Genomic DNA, 21,971 nt, shown 5'->3' with positions numbered 1-21,971 from the left:
TCACTCATATGCATTTTGACTGACATAATACTTTGAGTTCATTTTTTCCAAACTTACAAAATCTCATTGACTTCTTGCTATAACAAGAAGTCAAAAGTTTACCTCTATACTTAATGATATTCCATTAGCTTGGTACTGATGCAGTACACTTTAAGACTTTCCTCCAGCATCATTTTGGTCCTCTCTAACCTGACAGTACAACAGCACCAACAAAAATGTTTAAAAATAAATAAATAAATAACAGTTGTTGTCAAGTTGATTACAACTGAGGGTTACTCCTGCATGGATGAGAGTAGAACTGCGCTTCACATGATATTCAATAGCTGATTTGCCAGAAAGAGGCCATCAGACCTTTCTCCTGATGTATCTCTGAGTGGACTTGCGCTTCTAAATGTTCAGTTGGTTTGGTGACCAAACACTTAACCATTTGCCTTAGCCAGGAACTCCAGCTAACACCTATTGAGCATTTACTAATCCTAATAATAGTTCTATGAGATCAGAATAATTATCCTCCTCATTTAAGTTAAGATGCATCTGAGGCATAGAGGGGTTAGTATCATACAAGATTTTGGTAAACAAGATCTTAAGCTATTGGAACTGTGACTTTACATAACAAAAATAAAATATTTAAACTACCGAAGCGAATATTGTTTCTGGTATAATATAGAATAATGTATTTTTATGAATCTCAACTATCAGAATATGTATGCTAAAACTATATGAACCAGAAGCTGAAAATGGATACTTAAGAATAACAATTTCCAAATCTCTTCAGAAAAACCTACTACAGTCTTGTTGTTATATGCTTTCAAGTCGAGTAGACTTACAAAGACCCTATAAACAAGTTATGAACCCTGTCCTATTATGCCCCATCCTTTTTATCCCCAATGACACATTTAAACCCATTGTCACAGTAAATGTATCAATCTCTATAACTGAGAGTCTTCATCTTCTTAACTGATCCTCCACCATCCCAAGCACGAAATTTCTTTCCCAAAAATAGTCTCTCCTAACAACACACAAATAGCATATGAAATGAAGCTTCATGATCCTTGCCTCCAAGGAGCACTTTGGGTACACCTTCTCCAAGATATACAGTTTGTTCTTTTGGAAGTCCATGGAATAGTCAGTACTCTTCCCCAGAAACACAATTCAAAGGCATCAATTCTTCTGTCATCCTTATTCATTGCCCAGCTCTCAAGGGATTGGAAAAACCATTGCTTGGATCAGGCACACCTTAGTCCTCAAACTGGCACCATTGCTTTCAGAACTTTGAAAATGTCCCCAACAGCAGACTATTCCAATGGTATATGTTTCCTGACCTTCTGATTGTTGACACCAAGGGTATTGACTGTAGATCCAAATACGATTAAATTTTTGACAATTTCAATCTTAATCTATCATGATGTTTAAAATTAAGAAGGGAGTGTGTCAGGGTTGTATTCTCTCTCCATACTTATTCAATCTGTATGCTGCACAAATTATTCAAGAAGCTGGAGTCTATGAAGAGGAATGTGGCATCAGGATCAGAGGAAAACTCATCAATAACCTGCATTATGCAGATGACACAACCTTGCTTGCTGAAAGTGAGAAAGACTTGGAGCACCTGTTATAGAAGATCAAAGAATAAAGCCCTCAATATGGATTGCATCTCAATGTCAAGAAAACAAACATTCTTACCACTGGACCAATAGGCAACATCATGATAGATGGAGAAAAGACTGAAACTGTCAACAACTTATCTTTCTTGAATCCACCATTAACACCCTTGGTACCAGCAGTCAAGAAATCAGGAGATTTCCTGGGAAAGTCTGCAGTTAGGAACCTCTCCAAATTTTTGAGGAGTCATGATGTCAGTTTGCAGACTGAGATGCATATGATCCATGCCATGGTCTTTCCAATCACTTGCTATGTATCTGAAAGCTGGACAATAAATAAGGATAACAGAAGATTTGATGCCTTTGAGTTATGGTATTGGATAAGGGCACTGATCATCCCATGGACTGGGAAAAGAACAAACAGATATGTCTTGGAGAGGGTGTAGCCAGAGAGCTCTTTGGAGGCAAGAATGGTGAGACCTTGCCTCACATACTTCAAGGATGTTGCTAGAAGGGGCTATTCTATAAGAGGTACATGATGCTCCGAAGAGTGGAGGGTCAGCGAAGGAAAGGAAGTTCCTCGACCAGGTGGATTGACTCAGTGACTGTCACAAAGGGCTCTAATGTGTCAGGAAGTGTGAGGCTGGCACAGGATAGGACAGGGTGTATATCTGTTGTTTATAGGGTCGCTATGGGTTGTACTCGGCTCAACAACACCTAATAATGATCATGATGTTGCCTATTGGCTCAGTGGTGAGAATCTTTGCTTTCTTTTGTTGGGTGAAGACAAAGGGAAATAAACAATATCATTTTTATAGTCTCCAAACTAAAAAAACAAACCATTTCTCTACTTAAAAGTAAACAACCAATGAAGTCTTAATTAGAAGAAAGAAGTGGAATTATTGAATTCCATCTTGTCAAAGATGAACACACCAGCTGCTGCACCTGAGCTCGCCGCCACCTCGCTGCTGAGGCCAAGTCCTGGGGGACCCTCCGCGTCCCCCACTGCCAGAGCAGAACACCCCAAAGGGCAGCACTTCCTACCACCAGCAGAGAGGGCAGAGGAGGGGGCTGTGGCAAGGGGAATGTGCTACCTGGGCACCTCTGGCAGCACAGAGCTGGGTAAGGACCTTTGTTTTCTTGACGTTGAGAAGTAATACATATTGAAGTCTGTAGTCCTTGATCTTCTGCAGCAAGTGCCTCAAGTCCTCCTAATGTTCAGCAAGCAAGGTTGTGTCATCTGTGTAATGCAGGTTGTTGATAAGCTTTTATCAAATCTTGATGTCACATTCTTCTTCATAAAGTCCAGCTTCTTGAATGATTTACTCAACACACAGACTTAAACAGGTATGAAGAAAGACCCAGCCCTGACACACGCTAGTCTTGATTTTAACATGCATTGCTCCCTTGCTCTGTTGAGACAACAGCTCCTTGGTTTTGCTACTAGATTTTGTAAAAACATATTTGTTTTGAAATTCCCATTCTTCTCAATGTTAACCATACTTTGTTATGATCCACACAGTCAAATACCTTTGGATGGTCAGTAAAACACAGACATTCTCTGGATATTTTCTGCTTTCAGCCAAGAACCATCTGATATTAGCAATAATAGCCTTGGTGTCTCAGCCTTTTCTAAATTCAGCGTGAACTTCTGGTAGTTATCTGTCAATGTTCTTTTCTAACCATTTTTAGATAATCAGCAGCCTTGTTTTGCTTGCAGGTGAGATTAATGGTATTGTTCAATAATTTCCACATGTTGTTGAATCACTTTCATGGAAATGAAACAAATAAGAATCTCTTCTTGTCAATTGGTCAGGTATCTGTCTTCCAAATTTCCTGTCACAGACTAGTTTGTCCAGGGCTGCATTTGTTATTTGGAACATGTCAATCAGTGTCACCTTGATTCCCATGGTCTTATTTTTTGCTGGTACCTTCAATACTCTGTGAACTTCTTCCCTTATCACCACTGGCTCTTTATGATATGCTATTTCCTGAAATATTTCAGTGTTGACTAGTTCTTTTTGGTACCCTTGACTCTATGTACTTCTCTGCCCCTCCCCCCAATTTTTAAAAATACTTCCTGGGTCAAAGTTTTTCCTATAGCATCACTTAGTAGTGCAACTCAAGGTTTGAATTTGTTTTTCAGATTTTTCAATTTGAGAAATGTTGAGCAAATTCTTCCCTTTCATCCTCCAAGTCCAGCTCTTTGTAGATTCCATTATAATATTATGCTTCACAGTCTAGTTAATTTTAATTCGTATTGATTCAGTACCCACTGTGTTTTTGTGTTGTACCCTCGAGTTGGGACCGAACCATAGCTGACCCTCCAGTAGGTTTTCAGAGACAGTGAATCACACAGGAGGAGACTGCCAATCATTCTCCCATGGGGCAGCTGGTTGATTTGAACTTTGTGTCTTTGGGATTGCAGCACAGCTTCTTGCCCCTTGGCCACTAGATACCTCATGGTGAACCTACAGGATAGAGTAAAATGACTCACAGCTTTTTCAGAATTGTAAATCTTTATAGAATCAGACTGCCATAGTTTTCTCTATAAGAGCAGCTGGTGAGACTGAACAAATCTTTCAATTAGGAGGCAAGCATTTAATATAATCCTTGCTTCTTACATAGCTACTTCTGGGAAGAAATGAAAGTCAGATCAGTATTACTGTCTCAGCAACACTAAACTGCATGTACTTGCTTGCACCGACTTCAAGCAATAACTTCCAACAAAGAGAAGGAAGCTATAATGTGGTATAGTATTTCTATCCCTCTAATTACCAATGTTGTTTGTTGTTATGTGCTGTCAAGTCGCCTGCGACTCATAGCAACCCTATGTACAACAGCTTTGAACCCTGTTCTATCCTGAGTCAACCTTATTGTCTCTAACACACCTGTCCCCGTTACCCTAGTCACTAAGTCAATCCATCTCATCGAGGGTCTTCTCCTCTTGCACTGTCCCTCCTTGCAACATGCCCAAAGTACATCAGATAGAGTTTCAGAATCCTTGCCTCCAAGAAGCAGCCCGGCTTCATCCTCTCCAGGACAAATCTCTTTGTTCTAGCACTCGATGGTATATTCAATTCAATACTCTTCTCCAGCACTACAGCTCAAAGGCATCAATTCTCCTTCTACCATCCCCAGTCATTGTCCAGCTTTCTGATGCATAGCACGTATCTGCAAAGATCATGTACTGGATCAGGCACACCTTAGTCTCCAGACTGACATCGTTGCTCTTCAGTACTCTGGAGATGTCCCTGGCAACACACTTTCACAATGCAATTCATGTTTTGATTTCCTGGCTGCTGGTATCAAGAGTGTTGATTGTGGAGCCAAGCCAACGAAAGCTGTTAACAATCTCAATTTCTTCACCATCTAACACGGTGCTGCCAATCAGCCCAGTAGTGAAAATCTTTGTTTTCTTGTTGTTGAGCTTCAATTAATATTGAAGACTGCAGTACTTTACCTTCTGCAGCAAGTATTTCAGGTCCTCCTCAGTTTCAGCAAGAAATCTTGTGTCATTTTCCTAATGCAGGTTGTTGATGAGTCTTCCTCCAATCCTAATGCCACACTTCTCATAGAGCCCAGCCTCCCAGATGATCTGTTCTGCATATAGATTTGAAAGGTACAGAGATAGGACACATCCCTGGCATACAACCGTCTCCATTTTGAACCTTGCTCTGTTCTGACAACTTCCTCCTTATCCAAGTATAGGTTTCACATTAGCACAATCAAGTTTGCAGGGATTCCCATTCTTCTCAGAGTCAGCCACAGTTTGTTGTGATCTACAGTTCTCTGGTGCTCTCCGCTTTTAGCCAAGATCCATCTAATATTAGCTCTAATACCCCTAGTATCATGGACTCTTCTAAACCCAGCCAGTACCTCAGTTCTCTGTTGATGTGCTGTTCCAGTAATTTTTAGGTAATTTTCAGCAGAATCTTGCTTACATGTCACGTTAATGATATTGTTCTCTAATTTCCACACTTTGTCAGGTTACCTTTCTTTGGAATGAGAACATTCAGATGGCCAGGTGGTTGTCCTCCAGATTTCTTGGCACAACTTGGTGAGTGCGTCCAAGGCAGTGTATGTTTGTTGAAATCTGTCAATTGGTATACCATCAACTCACCATAGGCTCTTGGTCATACGCTGTTTCATGAAATTGTTCTGTGTCGGCTAATTCTTTCCACAAGCCAAAACTTAAGTGGCACAGAGTAGCAAAAAGTCTATTCCCCTGTTCAGCCCCATGAAGGCAGCAATATGCCAATGCTTTCTTTGATAGAATATATAACCAAGTAATTTTGTATATTTTTCTTTTTACCGAAAAGATTGACACTATGTCATATTATGATGCTGTGGTACAGCAGCCCAGCTCTTTCCATGTAATGTTTCCAATCTCTTTATAAATAGCACTTATTTTATAATAAGTACAATTTATAGTATCAATTCTGTGATACTGATGTGTCATTTATTTTCATTTTTTATTTCTTCATTTTTAATCCTTTTTACCTTTTTCTTCCCTGGGAACTATCCAAGAATAAGTCTGTATATAAATCTCTCCTTGATGTTGTTATTGTGTCCCATTGAGATGGAACCAACTCAGCTGACCCTCCAGTGGACTTTCAGAGGTAGTTTAGTAGCACAGGAGGTCTTTGCCAATCTCTCTTCCATTGAGTAGCTTGAGATTCAAACCACATGCCTTTGGCATGGCAGTGAGGCTCCTTCCTAGGCCATGAGAGAGCCCTTAGCTTGTTATATATAGTAGTTTTATACAATTTATTCATTAGTGACTGATATGTCTCTTAGCCCACCTTTCTCTATATTCTTTCATATCCTGCACTATTGCAAGAAATTTTTCTTTCTTTTTCATTGCCCTTTAGTTCTCATAGCTGACCTTCCAGTAAATTTCCAAGGCTATCATGCTTAGAAAGGTGGAGAGGATGGCCCTGGAAAATATGGATTAATACAGTAACTGGGGCAATAGGGCTTGGTGTGTCAATGAGACTGGCTCAGGACAGGGCAGGCTTCAGAGCTGCTGTACATAGAATCACAGGCGATTTGATAGCACATAAGAACATCTTTTTTCTAGAGTGGCTAGTGGATTCAAACCAGCAGAGAAACACAGCCTTTGAGTGAGCAGTGAATCTCTCTACGGACTTTGCAGTGACTGCAGCAATGGACTTACGAGAGTCAGAGATTCTGAGATTAGTGTAGGATAGGACAGGGTTTAGATCCTGGGTTCACAGGGTTGCTATGAGTCATGCTCAACTTGACGGCATGTAATAATAAACCCCGTAATTGTTAGTATGGTTCTGTTTGTGCTGTGAGCTACTGCAACAGATTTCAGACCCAATAGGGCAGTAAGATTGGTGTTGAAATTAGTGGAAAGAGATGCAGGACTGCAGGGGACATGACTGACCACATGGGAATAGATTTTGTGTACGAAGAAAAGGTCAGTCCACCATTGTGGAGTTAACAGTGGTCAGATATGGCTATCTCCATGTTGTCCTGGTTCATTTTACAAGGATACATTTTGAAACTGTCTTTTTCATTGTGAATTGAGCAGAATTCTTCCTGTTTTTCCTTCTTGACATAATAGATCATATGATCCACTAATCTGATTAAAAATGGCCCAAAGTACTGTTTCAGTTAATGTCTAGAATGCCAATCTTTGTATATTCCATTTCATTTTTTTCAAGTTCCAGTTTTTCTACGTTCCTATTTCATACAGTTCATGTTCTCATTACTAACGAGTGCTTGCAGCTACCACTACAACTATGTGTGTTCCTCTCTTGTTCACAGTGTTTTCAGAGACCTGTTATTGCAGAAATGGGTGGCCAACCCTATTTCCAGTCTGTCTTAATTTGGAAGCTCTGCTGAAGCCTGGCCACCTTGAGTAACCTGGTATTTGAAAGACAGGTGGCATAGCTTCCAGTATCACAGCAACCCACAAGTTACCCTAGTACAGCAAACCAGCAGAACAGGGTTATTCTATTAAGAGCAAACAATACACAAGAAAGCATACATAGGTTTTAAACTGAAGCTCTTGATTCATTTTGAGCTAGATTTTTGTATGCCATGGATCTTGTATGAATGCATCAGTTAATATGGATCCTATTGTGTAGGTCTTTGTAAACATTTACTAAACAAATGCTGCATAATGAAGTCTTCTGAAAGCAATCTTATACTTGAACAAGCTGTTAGATACATCAAAGTAGCATTTTGAATCAAAGGATATTTGTACTTTTAATTTTGATATGCTTGTTTGCTGTTGAGTATGAATCAATTTATAGCTGACACTCCAATGGGTTTTCAGAGGCAGTTTAATTGCAGATTGTCCATCCTTCTCCCACAGAGAAGCTGATGAATTTAAACCACCTTTTGATTTTTAATATAAAATGTTGGATTTTAAGCTCACGATTCTATTGATTTACACACTGCCTTGCTTCCTTAATTTTTGCCAACAGTTGCCTTTTCTGGTATTTAATAAGAATCAGGTTTAACTTCTCTATAGCTTTCTAGGTTTTCTGGTTTGTTTTTAGTGAGTTTGAAGACTTTTGTACTTAACAATTTTTATCTTTCCCAGTTTACTGTGCAGATCTTCCATATATTTTTGCCTAAAAATATTTAAATTTTAAATACTGATCTAATTCTACATAAAACTACATTTTAACTTCTAGAATTTCTTAATAGCTGCTATTAAAAATGGAAGGAGCATTGTATTAACAATATAGTGGGTTTTGTGCTGGGATACTAAAATTATAAGCCCCCCCCCCCCGTTTGAATTCACTAGATGTTCATAGAAAGGTGAAGCAGTTTGTCTTGTTAAGATCTAGAACTGTGGGACCCCAGAGGAAGGTCATCAGGAGTTAGAAGAGAGCAAGTTTGGTATGGGACATTTTAAACGGGGGTCTTCATTCTCCTACTAGAATTTCTGTGTACTTGATACGTATTTGCAGATTTCCCATTAATGTCACATTAACTTACTGTTGTGGAATATTGGGGAGGAAGGGAAGACCTCTGGCCACGATGGGTAGCCTGAGCTCCAGACAGGTGCAAGCCTCCCAATGGCCTTTAATAGGGGGTAGAGAAAGCTGGAAAATATGGGCTTGGTGATAGAAATGAGGCTGGAAACATTCAGAATGATTAAATTTTGTATTTACAATGATTTCTTCATTGCAAATGCTTTTTCTAAAAGACACAAAAGATGACTTTACACGTCAGTTTCACCCAATGAGCTGCATAGGAATCTGATTGACTATGTTTGTGGAAGAAATCACTGGAGCTTCGTTATAAGCAGCCAAAACTAGGCCGGGGCCAACTGTGGTTTAGATCCTCAATTACTCACATGCAAGTTCAAATTGAGGCCAAAGAAAATTAAAGTCCACAGGAACCAAGATAGGATTTTTTTAATGCCATTAGAATTTCATGATCGTTTTAAGAATAGGTTTGAGGCACTGAACACCAATCATAAAAGACCAGATGAGTTGTGGGTGGGATGATATCAAGGATATCATCCAGGAAGAAAGCAAAAGGTCATTACTGAAACAGAGGAGAAAGAAACCGAAATGCTGAAATGGACGTTAGAATATAGCACTGGAATGCCAGGAAGCCAAGTCTAGAGGAAAACATATCAAAGTAAAAGGGTCGGACAGTTTCAAAGGGCAGCTCTGGAGGACAAGGCAAAGTAGTATAACAGAATGTGGAGAGAGCTGGAATTGGAGAATAAAAAGGGAAGAACTTGCTTTGCATTTCTCAAGCTAAAAAACAAAGTTAAGCCTCGTGTCACAATGTTGAAAGATACCATGGGGTAATGTATTAAATGACCCAAAAAACATCAAATGATGAAGGACAGTCACTGTACCAGAATTGACACTGAAAAATTTCAGGGAGTACCATATGAACAGGAACCAATAGTAATAAAAGAGAAGTGGAAGCTGTACTGAAGGCACTGGCAACATATAAGGCCCCAGCAATCAATGGGATACTAATTGGTTTGTTTTCATTAAGTGATACAGCCTTGGAGGCACTCACCAGTCTATGCCAGGAAATTTGGAGGATGTTGTCTGGCCAATGGATTGGAAGAGGTCTATATGCAGAAGGCTGATGCAACTGAATGAAGAAATTATCAAATAGTATCACTGATATCACATGTAAGCAAAATACTGAAGATCATTCAAAAACGGCTGGAACAGTTCATAGGTAGGGATTTTCTTCCTTATACTGGAATATATAGTAATTAAAGTGAACTACAATGTGTCCACAGGTACATATCACAATATAAACTAAAAAAAGGCATTTTAAAAAGTATAGGCTTACCTCATTTATTGAACAGGCTTTATTGCAATTTGCGGAGACTGCACATTTTACAAAGTCAAAGTGTGATTAGAGCAAGTCTGTTAACCCAATTTTCTCAAGTGCTCACTTCCCTGTCAGTGTGGTAATTCTCAAAAGTATTTCAAGCTATAGCAGGGTAGTATAAACATTTTATACACATTGGGAAACACTCCCATGATATGCTTTATTGTGCTGATTGCTTTACTAGTGGTCTGAAATCAAACTTTCTCCAAGGAACGGTATGCCTACAACATGTGAAACTATTTACAAATTATGTTCCATAAACATTAATTTTACCTTCATTTTGATGAAGGCATCAAGTTTTCTAATTCATGTCTTAAATGTTCATGGATTGCTGATACGCAATAAAATAAATATATGGGAAAAGATATAAACTTCAGGCATAGTGGTTACTTTTGAACAAAATGGGAGGAGGGTAAACTAGCAAAAGCATATAGACTTCTTCATTGTTACTGTTACATGTCCTGAGCGGCACAGCTGACCCTGTTTTCAGAGGCTGTAAATTGCAGGTGATAATGTACAGCTCTCTCATGAAGCAGCTGGTAAATTCGAACTGCCTGCCTTTGGGTTGGTAGCACAGCAATAAACTCTGAAGCAAGATTATGTAAATTACTTCTCTGCTTCATCACAGTTGAGTATCTAATCATTGTTAGGTGCTATTGAGTATGACTCATAGCCATCGAGTCACACTCAACAGAAAAACAGATCTGAACCCTGCACAGTCTTGTGCCATCCTCACAATGTGACACTCAAGCCCACTGTTGTACTGTGTCAATCTACCTGGCTGAGGGTCTTCCTCTCTTTTCCACCCCACCATCTTTCCAACCATGATGCACTCCAAGGAACAGCCCCTTCTAGCAACATGCCCAAAGTATGCAAGACAAAACTTCGTCGTCCTTGCCTCCAAAGAACAAGACATTTATCTCGTTCAAGACATTTATCTGCTTTTTCTTTTGGCAGTCCATGGGTTATTCAGTACTCTTCTCTACCACCACAGCTCAAAGGAACCTCAAATAGATTTCCTCTCTTACAATCCTGAGTATTAAAATTAGAATCTGAATGCCATGTTAAGTATACAAAATAATCAGGATTTGTCAAAACATGTTTGGAGATAATATAAATAAAAATTCTGGCTCAACTATTTTTCAGGTCAAATGCAACCATAGTTGTTTAGTATAGTGGAAACTGCAAGGAGGGTAGGTAGACATGAGAGTTACTGATGATGGAATTTAAGACATTTCATTACTTATCCCCAATTAGAAATAGTACCAGAAGTAATCTTTTCTTTTAGCTGGGATGTAATGAATATGCACTCACAAAAGTAATCTGTTCTAAATTGTATCAACAGCCTTATTGTTATGAGCCATCAGATCAATTATGACACTGAAACCCCATGATCATCAGCTCTGAACCTTGCCCTAATCGAAGCCAACTTCACATTCATGGCACACCTGACCCCATTGCCACAGTACCTCTGTCAATCCATCTCACCCAGGATATTCCTGTCCTTTGTGTGTTGACCCTCCACCCTTCCAAACATGATGTCCTTCTCCAAGAACTAGCCTGACAACATGCCCACAGTTTGTGAGGCAGAGCTTCAAACTCCTTGCCTCCAAAGGGCAAAGAGACTTCACCTTCTTGAGAACATATCTGTTTGTTCTTCTTCTGTCACCTTTATCCACTGTTTAGCTCTCAGATGTACAGGAAGCAACTGAGATGACCATGGCCCAGATCAGGTCCACCTTAGCCTCTAGAATGACATTATTAGCACTCTGAAGGGGTCTTTGACAGATTTTTCAATACAACTTGTCTTCCGACTGGAGGTAAAATAAAAATCAAACACACAACAGCTATGGAGGATTACTTAGAATCAAGCAGATGGCAGTGAGAATATCTAGATTCATATATATAAAATTATACAGATTGGCAATGCATGATACATAGATGGTAAACAGATTGCCATAAGTAAATTCCAACTCAGAGCAACTCAGTATAATGCAGTATAATTTATAAAAGCACCTAGAACTTTGTGACTGACACCCATACACATCAATCTAAATTTAACATATGTCCAATTTCTGCCATATTTGCTTCAACATGTTATTGTTGGGTTAGACTTATTTTTTAAAAAATATATTCTTTTTAAGGAATAGAACTGTCACACAATTTACAAATAAATCTTAATGGAAGTAGACTGCCACATACTTTTCTTTGCATAGTTGATGGTGGGTTTGAACTGCTAACTACGTAAAATATTTTGTCTTTATGAATTGGTGCTATATTCTGATAGTAATAGATTTCACTTAAAGACTTAAAAAGTGATCTAGGGTGTCACAGGAACAGAAGCAAATCAATCTTTTAGGTTATAATGAGTATCTTTCACTCCTACTTAAATAAAAATGAAAGCACTAATCTCAAACAAAATTTACAGTATAACAACAGACAAGACACAATCCAAGTACAATTTTTTAATAAAGATAATTACAAAAGATGGGAAAAAAATCAGCTCAGAAAGGCCAATTACTTCTTTAATAGATCAGTTTTTGACATAATAACTCACATCAGTTTTAAATACTATCACATAAAGCATGGTGGAGAAAAAAAATTTGCTTCATAATTAGAAAAACAATAAAACCTGCCAAGAAAAAAAAAAAACAAAACAAAAAAAGCCTTTTTGAAAATAAATACAGTCCATGCCAAAGTAGTATAAAATGAAGCCAGGAGTCTCCTTCAAAAAGAAAACATTTTTCTTCCAAATATGTTCTCACTTTTTTAGTTTCCTGAAATTGGTGACTCAAATTCAAGGATTGCTGAGCTGCTCTGATTTGGCTCTGTTAAAAGAAAGAAGAAATTTTAAAAATGCACAATCTTAGTTTAACGGCACTAAGTTATTGATCAAATCCTGTAGGCTCATGCCAAGAAAAGCCCAAGCTGATAATGCCTTAAGTATCTTTGGAGCTCTGAATGCCTTAAACTTTTCCTAATTGTTCTCTTAGTTTCCCGGTCTATCCCAAGACAACCTGCAAAGGCTAGCACTGAATTATGTGCAGCCAAGTGTTTACTTGTTTTCTAACAATGAAAATCTATACTCTTAGCCCTATGGATATTTTTAAGATAATTTTTTTTGTCTTTAGAATATACACGTAACATACATAAATTGAACATCTTCTACATGCACAATTAACAATGATTGTTTCTCCATTAACATCAACTCACTGCCTCTAAATTTCTTACCTAATATCTTTTAGATTGACCATCAATTTGATCTCATTGTAGATAAATCCTAAAAAGAGCACAATACTCAAGACAGTCATTCTTTACTAGCTAAGGTAAACTATGGTTTAATTTTAAGACTTCTGATAATAATTTTGGTTTAAATAAAGATTATTTTAGGGCAACAGTTCCCAGGGTTCACTGAGCTTCCATCTACAGCTCCCAAAATGGTGTTTTCCGAGTGTATTTGAAATTCTGTCCTTTTGAGCTGGATTCTTCTGCAGATTATTGGTCAAAATGTTTAGTAGTCAAGTACCAGAGAGTTCTTCTTGCCTCATGGAAATGGAGGCAGCTATTCTTTGAAGAAAATGAGTCACACATTTCCTTCTCCTTTTCTACTTCCAAGTCCCCCTCTTCTATTGCTCCTAAGAAGTGCCTGAATGGCTAGTTTAACAGGTTTAAGTTTCTAAAACCCTAAAAAAAATACACATCAAACATGGGAAAGTGACCCACTGCTGCCATCTAGTGTGTTTTCAGAGTTTATAAATTACACAGTAGGCAACTGCCCATTTTTCTCCTGCAGAGCCAACAGTGGATTCAAACCACCAGATGCATCACCTATGAGTTGGCAGTGCAACTCAGTCCAACTACGCCATTAGAGTTCCCTTTACGACTCCAGGAACAAAATAACGAAATAGGAAGTAGAAGAGAAGCAACAATCTCAGCTGAGCAAATAATTGGAATGTTCCATGAAGCTTTGGCCCTAAAACCTCCAAACCAAGGCACAAAATGCCTACTGTACATAAGCAGCCTCCTCAGTGTTACCCTCCCATCCTCACATTCTTGTCAATATATCACACAGCGTTCTGCCAATTCTTTTTTTACAGGTATACAACTTATTGATGAGAACTGTTATAATAATGAAATTTACCATCACTATAAATGGAAACTCAGTAATCCTCAATAGGTATTTTCTACCTTTTCTCCTTCTTTGATCTGTATATTTGCTTGTTCTTATCTTCTTCTGTGAGGTCAGACAACATTTGCCCTTTATGACTGACTTATTTCAGTCAGTATACACTCACTCCTCATTTAGGAACTATCTCATGCCTGACATTTACATTAATGCAATAGCAATAATAAAATACCTACTTATCTGACCACTGTGTGCAACATACACCTCACAAGATTGAATGCCAAGGCATGAGAGTACTTCTGGCTGTGAAGGTCAAGGCTAGGTTTCAACTTGGCTGAACCATGATTTTCAGTTTAGCAGTTATGTAGTCATCCATTCTGTAGCCTGATAAGGTCCTCCATTTTCATATATTTCCAATTTTTACTAACAAACTGGTCTAAAAAACTGAACCATGTCAGTAAATGAGGTGTGTATATAAGCATCGTTTAACTATGTCCACACCATAGCGAACAGGAGGACTTCATTCTCTTACTGTTTCAATAGCATTCCATTCTATAGACATACCACATTTTGTTATACACCCATCTACTGATGGGCAGTCAGGTTCTTCATGCCTTTGGGCTACTGGGAACAACATTATAATGAATATTAATGATATCCTGCTTTCAATTATTCTGGCTATGCCCCCTAGGAATAGAATTGTTGGATCCTATGATAGTTGTTCTTTTAGGTGGTGTGTTTTGGCTTTTTTTTTAGGAATTATCAGTTTTCCACAATGATACCATTTTGCACCACTAGTAATGGATAAAAATCCCAAATTCCTCACGTGCTTATTACATATAAAGCATATAAAAGTTACTAGATAGTATTAATTTACCCTTTGGTATCAGTTTTTTCACCACTACTGTCCTTAGATTTATCTTCTTCCTTAACATCTAAAGAAAAAAAATGGAAAGATAAGTTAAGACCTTATTTTGAAATACAACACACATACAAACAATACTTTGAAAATATAAGATGTTTTAAAAAAAATAAAAATAAAGAAAATATAAGATGTTTTCAAAGATAATTTTCTTACTAATGCCTTTGAGCTGTGGTGCTGGAGAAGAGTGTTGAATATACCATGGACTGCTAGGAGAACAAACAGGTTTGTCCTGGAGAAGGTGAAGCCAGAGTGTTCCCTGGAGTCAAGGATTCTGAAGCTTCGTCTGACATATTTTGGGCACGTTGCAAGGAGGGACTGGTCCTTGGAAAGGGACATCATGTTTGGCAGAGTGGAGGGGAAGCGAAGGAGAGGAAGACCTTTGGTGAGATGGATCAATTCTGTGACTGGAGCGGTGGGAATAAGTGCGTTTGAGATGGCTAGGTTGGCACAGGATAGAACAGCATTTAGAGCTCTTGTACATAGGTTTGCTATGAGTCGCAAGCGACTCGATGGCACCTAACAACAACAACAACAACGAATGTGAAAATTGAAATACTTCATTGTTAAAGAACAGAGCCTGAAGCTATTACTCAGTAATTGACTGGACTGGTTATTGCCCTTTGCAACTTCTGGTTCTGTAAGAAAACAGCATTAGTGATACAGCATTGTGTGGGACTGGGAAAGTATCATAAATAACATTTGTTTGGAAAAAGGAATACATTTAGAGGTAGAAAAATACAGTAAACAAGAAAAACTAAGAAGGAATTGACAGAGTAGAAGTACTGAAATAAAGCTAAGGTGGCTGGAGTAGAAAAAGAAATGTCCAAAGAGATGAGAGACTCAAACCATAAAAAAATGGTAATTCTAACTTTAGAATTGTTTATAAAAAAAAAAAAGAATTGTTTATAATTTTAATGTCAGTCCATCTTACATAAACAATGTGCTGTAAATGTGCTATTAAATTTTCTAAAATAAGCAAAAGAACCAAAGAGGTGATGGATGGCCTAGTAACAGAGATAGAGCAAAACATCAATACTAATACATATTTACACACATTTATGACATTAATTTCAACTTCTTGCTTGGTTCTGGCTAATAACTCACACATCAAAATGCGATTGGGGAGAACAAAATAAAGGAACAGTCAGAGCTCTAGGTTCTGGACTACCCATTTTTTTAAAAGCTTGCTGTAATAAAATGTCTTTTTACCCGTGTTGTTGTTAGGCGCTGTCGTGTTGATGACTACGCACAGCAACCCTATGTACAACATATCTGAACCCTGTCCTATTCTGTGCCATCCTCATCATTTCTGACACACTAGAGACCACTGCTGCAGTTACTGTGTCAACCATCTCACTGAGGATCTTTCCTTTTTTCACTGACCCTCCAATCTTCCAAACATGAGGTCCCTAAAGTATGTGAAATGAAGTTTTGTCATCCTTGCTTTCAAGGAGCATTCTATCTGTAGGCTGAGAGATTTTTAAGAATCTCAAGTCTTTTACGAGTTCCAGCACCAAAAAGAGAGTTGTACCTTTTTAAAAAAACTATATCATAAAAATTAATGTATAGGAATGTTTGTACGAAAACCAAATAAAAACATTAAGGATGCTTTAATTATTAGGATCCAGAACAAGAGAAGCAGCTTATTCATACATCTTAAATATGACAGAAACAGAAAAACATCAACATGGTACAGTTTTGCCACCAAATTTCGTAACTAAAACCTAATGCTTATCACCATTATTTGCATCCTGATATGTGGTATCCTCCAGTAGGAATGGCATCAGGTGCTAAGAATAGAAGTATTTATATATTCTCTAACTCTGAGGAGAGCTCTCTATACAAAGGACAAACATAAAACTCTATAACGAATGCTGCAATGTTGTTGTTTTGTGCTGCTCAGCAGAGTCTGACTCAGCAACCTTATGAACAACAGATCTGAACCCTGACCTATCCTATGCCATCCTCATTATTGCTGACATACTCAAGCCCATTGCAGATGTCACTGTGTCAATCCATCCGGTTGAAGGTCTTCCTGACAGATATGTATAAAACGCTCTAGCAATGAAAATAAAAGTAACAAGTTCTTAGCCGGAAATGTCTATTTTCTCATTAGACAATTGTATTTTTGCAATTTTCACTTTGAGGGTAAGGCATGAGCACTGCTTCTCTCTTCCAGTTTTCCTCACAAATCTTTGTCTAGAGATTTTCCTAAAATTAATTTCTGCAGATAATTTGAGAAAAGTCTATCATCAGAACATTTAAAACAAAGGGTCAAACTAGTCTAACAATAATAATAATGCTCTTGTTTTAGGCTGTATTACAATTTTATACACTTTAGGTAATTCAAGAATTAACTTAGATTTCAGATCTGCTAACAGACTATAAACCACTTTAACTTCTCTTTTATTCAATATGCATCAGTCCAATACTCAACATCTTAACACATATGATATCAAGAAAAGGTAGTGAGACTTTTCTTATATCATAAAAGAAAATGTGAATGGTAACATTTAAATATCTCTAAAATATATATTTAAGAACCAAAGAAATAATTACATTAAAAGATGAGTCACTCACTCATCTATATTTAATGTAACTTATTTTAAGGTATCACAGAAATCATAATGTGGCTCATTTTAAAAAGTTTTTCTTTAAAAACACAAAGCAAAAAAGAAAGCTGACCTGCTTTTTTGTCCTCAGTTTCCTTCTTATCTTCTTCTATTCTAGCTTTTTTTGCTCCTTTCTTATGATCAGCTACATTTCTTCGACCTCCTTCTCCTTCATCCTCTGAATCTGAGAATTCTTCATCACAGGCTATCCGCTTGTCTGATGCACGAACTGAAAAAGAGTTTAATGCATCTTGAGAACAATTAGAGGTTTTATAATCATTATCACACATTCATGTACATATGTACCAATTAGTTACTATATTTTAATATGCAGAACAACAGATGCTTACCTTTGCTTGGATATACAAAGAAATAGTTCAAAGAAACATGAAAAACATATGGACATCTCATTAAAAAAATACCCTAGAACTCTGAAGGAAAAAACCCACACTGTCTTTTCTATTCAGTGATATAACATCTTTATTTTCAAAACCTTTTATTTCAGCAGAGAAGGAAAAGATCATTTTAAAAAACCAAACAAAACCCAAACTCCATTAATAATGTTAAAATAATTTATAATATCTTAGCATATCAAAATGCTACAAACATATGAAATAACAAGGTGAAAAAGAGGTTGTAAAATTAACAAAAGGTATTTAGTGTTCTTTAATTTATCCTAATCCAATTCAATTCAAATACACATTAGTGGTTAATTTGTGTAAACTTTTTTTCAATTTTATATGTAAATTAATAAACTGAAACTAATGACACTCAAACTAGGATCTCTGATATCTTTATATCTGAATGTGTGGGGGGGATGACAAGCTACATGAGATGAAAAACAGAGTAAGTGTGCTCATAAAATGTGACCAAGAGCAAATTTCAACCTTCAACCTGTATTTATTTCAATGAGACAGAAAACCAAAACCTAACACAAATCAAGCTTTTGCTTACTTGAAATCCTCTTGTCTGGATCTTCTCCATCTTCATCTCCACTATCTTCATGAACAGCATCTTCAGGAATAGCCTGCATCTGGACACCCGGTGCATGAGGTAACATGCGTAGATTTTCAAATAAACGCTGCCTGCATCACAAATGAAAAATAACTATAATATAATAACTATACAAAATTTATTTTCTGTGGTGGAAACATCAAGCAACAAATTTTACCTTTCATCTAGCTAAAATTTAATTAAAATAAGTGATACTAACATTTAATGAACATAACACATACTAACTCATTTACTCTTCAAAATTTATAAAATAGGAATTATTTTAATTTCAATGATTAGGAAGTTAAAGAATGATTAGTTTGTCAAACATGATATAGTTAATTTACAGTATAGTAGCAGTGAAGGCATAAGCCTAGGTAAACCAGGCCTATGTACTACATCTCTAAAGACAAGACAGAATTTTTCCAAAATGTTTCAGACAGTAAAAACAGATCTCAAATTCCTGTACATCAGTGAAGTATAAAATTTAGTGCCCCATACAAGTTTAAAATCCATTATAAATAATAATAGAAAATAGGAAAATTTGCTCTATGAAGCCATATACCATTTCCATTCATTTACAGTTAAAATAATCTGTATCCATCTTCTAAAGCTTTCAATGTGAACAAAAGATATTTATTAAAGCAAATCAACGGTTTCTTACTTGATCTTTTCCATATATTCTGGAGTGTTTTGGTTTGTCATATTTGATGGACTAATATGTAGTTTGAAGTCTGGTCCAAAATATTCAAAGTAATCATTATATGGTAATTCTATAAAAAAATACCAATATACAAAGGTATGTATCACTCAGTTTTTACACAAATTCACAAATCATCCCCCCACACACACATTCAGGTTATAAAATATTTTAAAAGGAAAAATCTGGTCAGTATTAAATGAATTCACAACAAAAGCTCCCTTAGATATGGTTTAGAAATGCTGATGTCCATCATTTCTATATATATTAACAGTCAATCAAATAAAGACATCACAGTTAGGACCACTTACCATTAGGAATCTCACAATCAAGGGCAACTGCAGTTTCATACGTCCAACATCGAGCGACATTGCGGATTGTGTATCCACCTCCACCAAGCATCAGTAATGGTAAGTTGAAAGTTTTTACAACTTCTACACATTTAGCATGACCTAATACAAAGATGATTTAGGTAACAACAAGTCAATATAAAGTAACAGCCTTTAGAAAGCAATTTTAAAATATAAAAATGCAAACAAATTTTACCCAAGCAAAATGAAAAATTTTTTAGCATAGAATATGATAAAAAATTTCAAAGGAATGTTCAGTCTTAAATTTTGGATCAAACAATGCTTAACTATTAGAAATATATGTTTTCCTTAAATTATTGCTGAGAACATACACAGCAGAGTATACACCAATTCAACTGCTTCTACGGTGATATGGATTATCTTCAAGTTGTACAACCCTCAATTTCTGAGTGAGAGACACAATGAACACAAATTTACTGTCTAATCTTTTATGTCCTTTCCAACTCTTCGAGGCTGATGTTAATTTGGTGAGAACTACAAACAGTGTAACAGTCATGGCAAACATTCTTTACTAGTTAAACTATTATTTGGACTTATGAAGACTTCACGGAACATGTTTGGTTTAAGGTTTAAAGATTATTTCAAAGGGCAATAGTTTCCCACATTCATCTAGCCTCCATGGCTCCAGAGAGTCTGAATTAAAAACACAGTTTGTTGTAATAGACAAAACTTGCATCTTAAAATTCATTTTTGGGGAAAAATTAATTTCTTTAAAGAGAAAAACAAAATCATGAATTAAGCTCACATACTTCCAAGTACAGGCAGTTGGCCAAAGAAAAATATTTTTTTATTTCTTTTACCTCTAAAAGGATTTTTTTTTCAAGGCTGCTGTTGTTATTTGCCATCAAGTTGACCACAACTCATAGCAACCATGGCCGATGCTGCTCCATCCTCACTGTCTCCCCACGTGCTCTAATTGATACAGTCCTTGTATCAATCCACCTCACTGGAGGTTGGCTTCTTTTTTTGCTGACTCCTTACCCTTCTCAGAATTTTGTCTTTCTCCAAGGACTGTTATCTCCTCACAACATGTGAGATGAAGTTTCATCCTCACTGACTCTAGGGAGCACCCTGGCTGCACAGCCTCTAAGGCAGACTTGCCTGTTCTTTTGATAGTCCATGGGACATCAGTAGTCTTCTCCAACACCACAATTCAAAGGCATCAATTAATTTTTCTGTCATTCTTATTAATTTTCCAAATTACACAGGCATAAGAAGCAAAGGAAAGTAACATGTCTTAGATGGGGCACATCTTTAAATGGAGATTGCTGCTCTGTAACACTTTAGAGAGGGCCTTGATATGTTTTCCAAATTCAACATGTCTTTTGAAATCATGTACAACTTCAGTCTTTGCTCCATCTATCATGATGGTGTCTATTAGTGCAATGGTGAAGATTTTTATTTTGGTGAAGTTGAGATGTAATTCAAATTAAAGGCTGTGTAGTCTTTCATCAATGCTTAATTTCTGCAAGCAATGTTGTGTCATCTGCATAATACGGGTTGCTGATGAGTTTTCCTCCAATCTAGATGCAACATTTATCTTCCTACAGTCCAGTATTAAAAGAAGATGGAAAGAATATACTGAGTCACTGTATCGAAAGGAATTGGCAGACACACAAGAATGAGCAAGAGCCTATGGTGATGAAAGAAGTCGTTCAGGCTGCTTTGAAGGAAAACGGCAAAAAATAAGGCTCCAGGAAGAGATGGTATACCGACTGACATATTTCAGCTAACAGATGCTGCCCTGGACGTGCTCACCAAGTTGTGCCAAGAAATCTGGAGAACAACCACTTGCCAACTGACTGGAAGAGATCTATATTTGTTCCCATCCCAAAGAAAGGTGACCCAACAGAGTGTGGAAACTATAGAACAATCTCACTGATTTCATATGCAAGCAAGACTTTACTGAAGATTATCCAAAAACGGCTGGATCAGCACATCAGCAGAGAACTACCAGAAGCCCAGGCTGGGTTTAGAAAGGGTCATGGTACTAGGGATATTGTAGCTGATGTTAGATGGATCTTAGCTGAAAGCAGGGAATACCAGAGGATTATCTATCTATGTTTCATTGACTATGCAAAGGTGTTTGACTGTGTGGATCTTAACAAACTCTGGCTGACTCTGAGAAGAATAGGAATCCCAGAACACTTGATCGTTCTAATGCGAAACCTATACTTGGACCAGGAAGCAGTCGTCAGAACAGAGCAGGGGAACAGTCCATGGTTCAAAATTGGGAAGGGCGTACGCCAGGGATGTATCGTATCTCTATACCTTTTCAACCTATGTGCAGA

General features: G+C 37.2%; 1 protein-coding gene across 1 annotated transcript in view; it reads right to left on the bottom strand.

The window, feature by feature from the left end:
- Positions 1–12,452: 12,452 nt before the first annotated feature.
- The window catches only part of HDAC2 (histone deacetylase 2), a 61,267-nt gene continuing 51,748 nt past the window's right edge, over positions 12,453–21,971 (bottom strand). The window contains exons 9-14 of the mRNA XM_006879025.1: positions 19,621–19,761; positions 19,274–19,382; positions 18,571–18,701; positions 17,690–17,845; positions 14,957–15,014; positions 12,453–12,781 (exon numbers count right to left, since the gene is read on the bottom strand). Coding sequence (XP_006879087.1) covers positions 12,751–12,781; positions 14,957–15,014; positions 17,690–17,845; positions 18,571–18,701; positions 19,274–19,382; positions 19,621–19,761 — 626 coding nt within the window. The 3' untranslated portion in view covers positions 12,453–12,750. The remainder of the gene's footprint in view (positions 12,782–14,956; positions 15,015–17,689; positions 17,846–18,570; positions 18,702–19,273; positions 19,383–19,620; positions 19,762–21,971) is intronic.

This window comes from Elephantulus edwardii, unplaced genomic scaffold (assembly GCF_000299155.1).
Source record: "Elephantulus edwardii isolate Elephantulus edwardi_28Jun2011 unplaced genomic scaffold, EleEdw1.0 scaffold00002, whole genome shotgun sequence".
In the NCBI taxonomy this organism is placed as follows: domain Eukaryota; kingdom Metazoa; phylum Chordata; class Mammalia; order Macroscelidea; family Macroscelididae; genus Elephantulus; species Elephantulus edwardii.
Note: the sequence above shows the minus strand (reverse complement) of the source record. Positions and strands in the feature narration are given on the sequence as shown.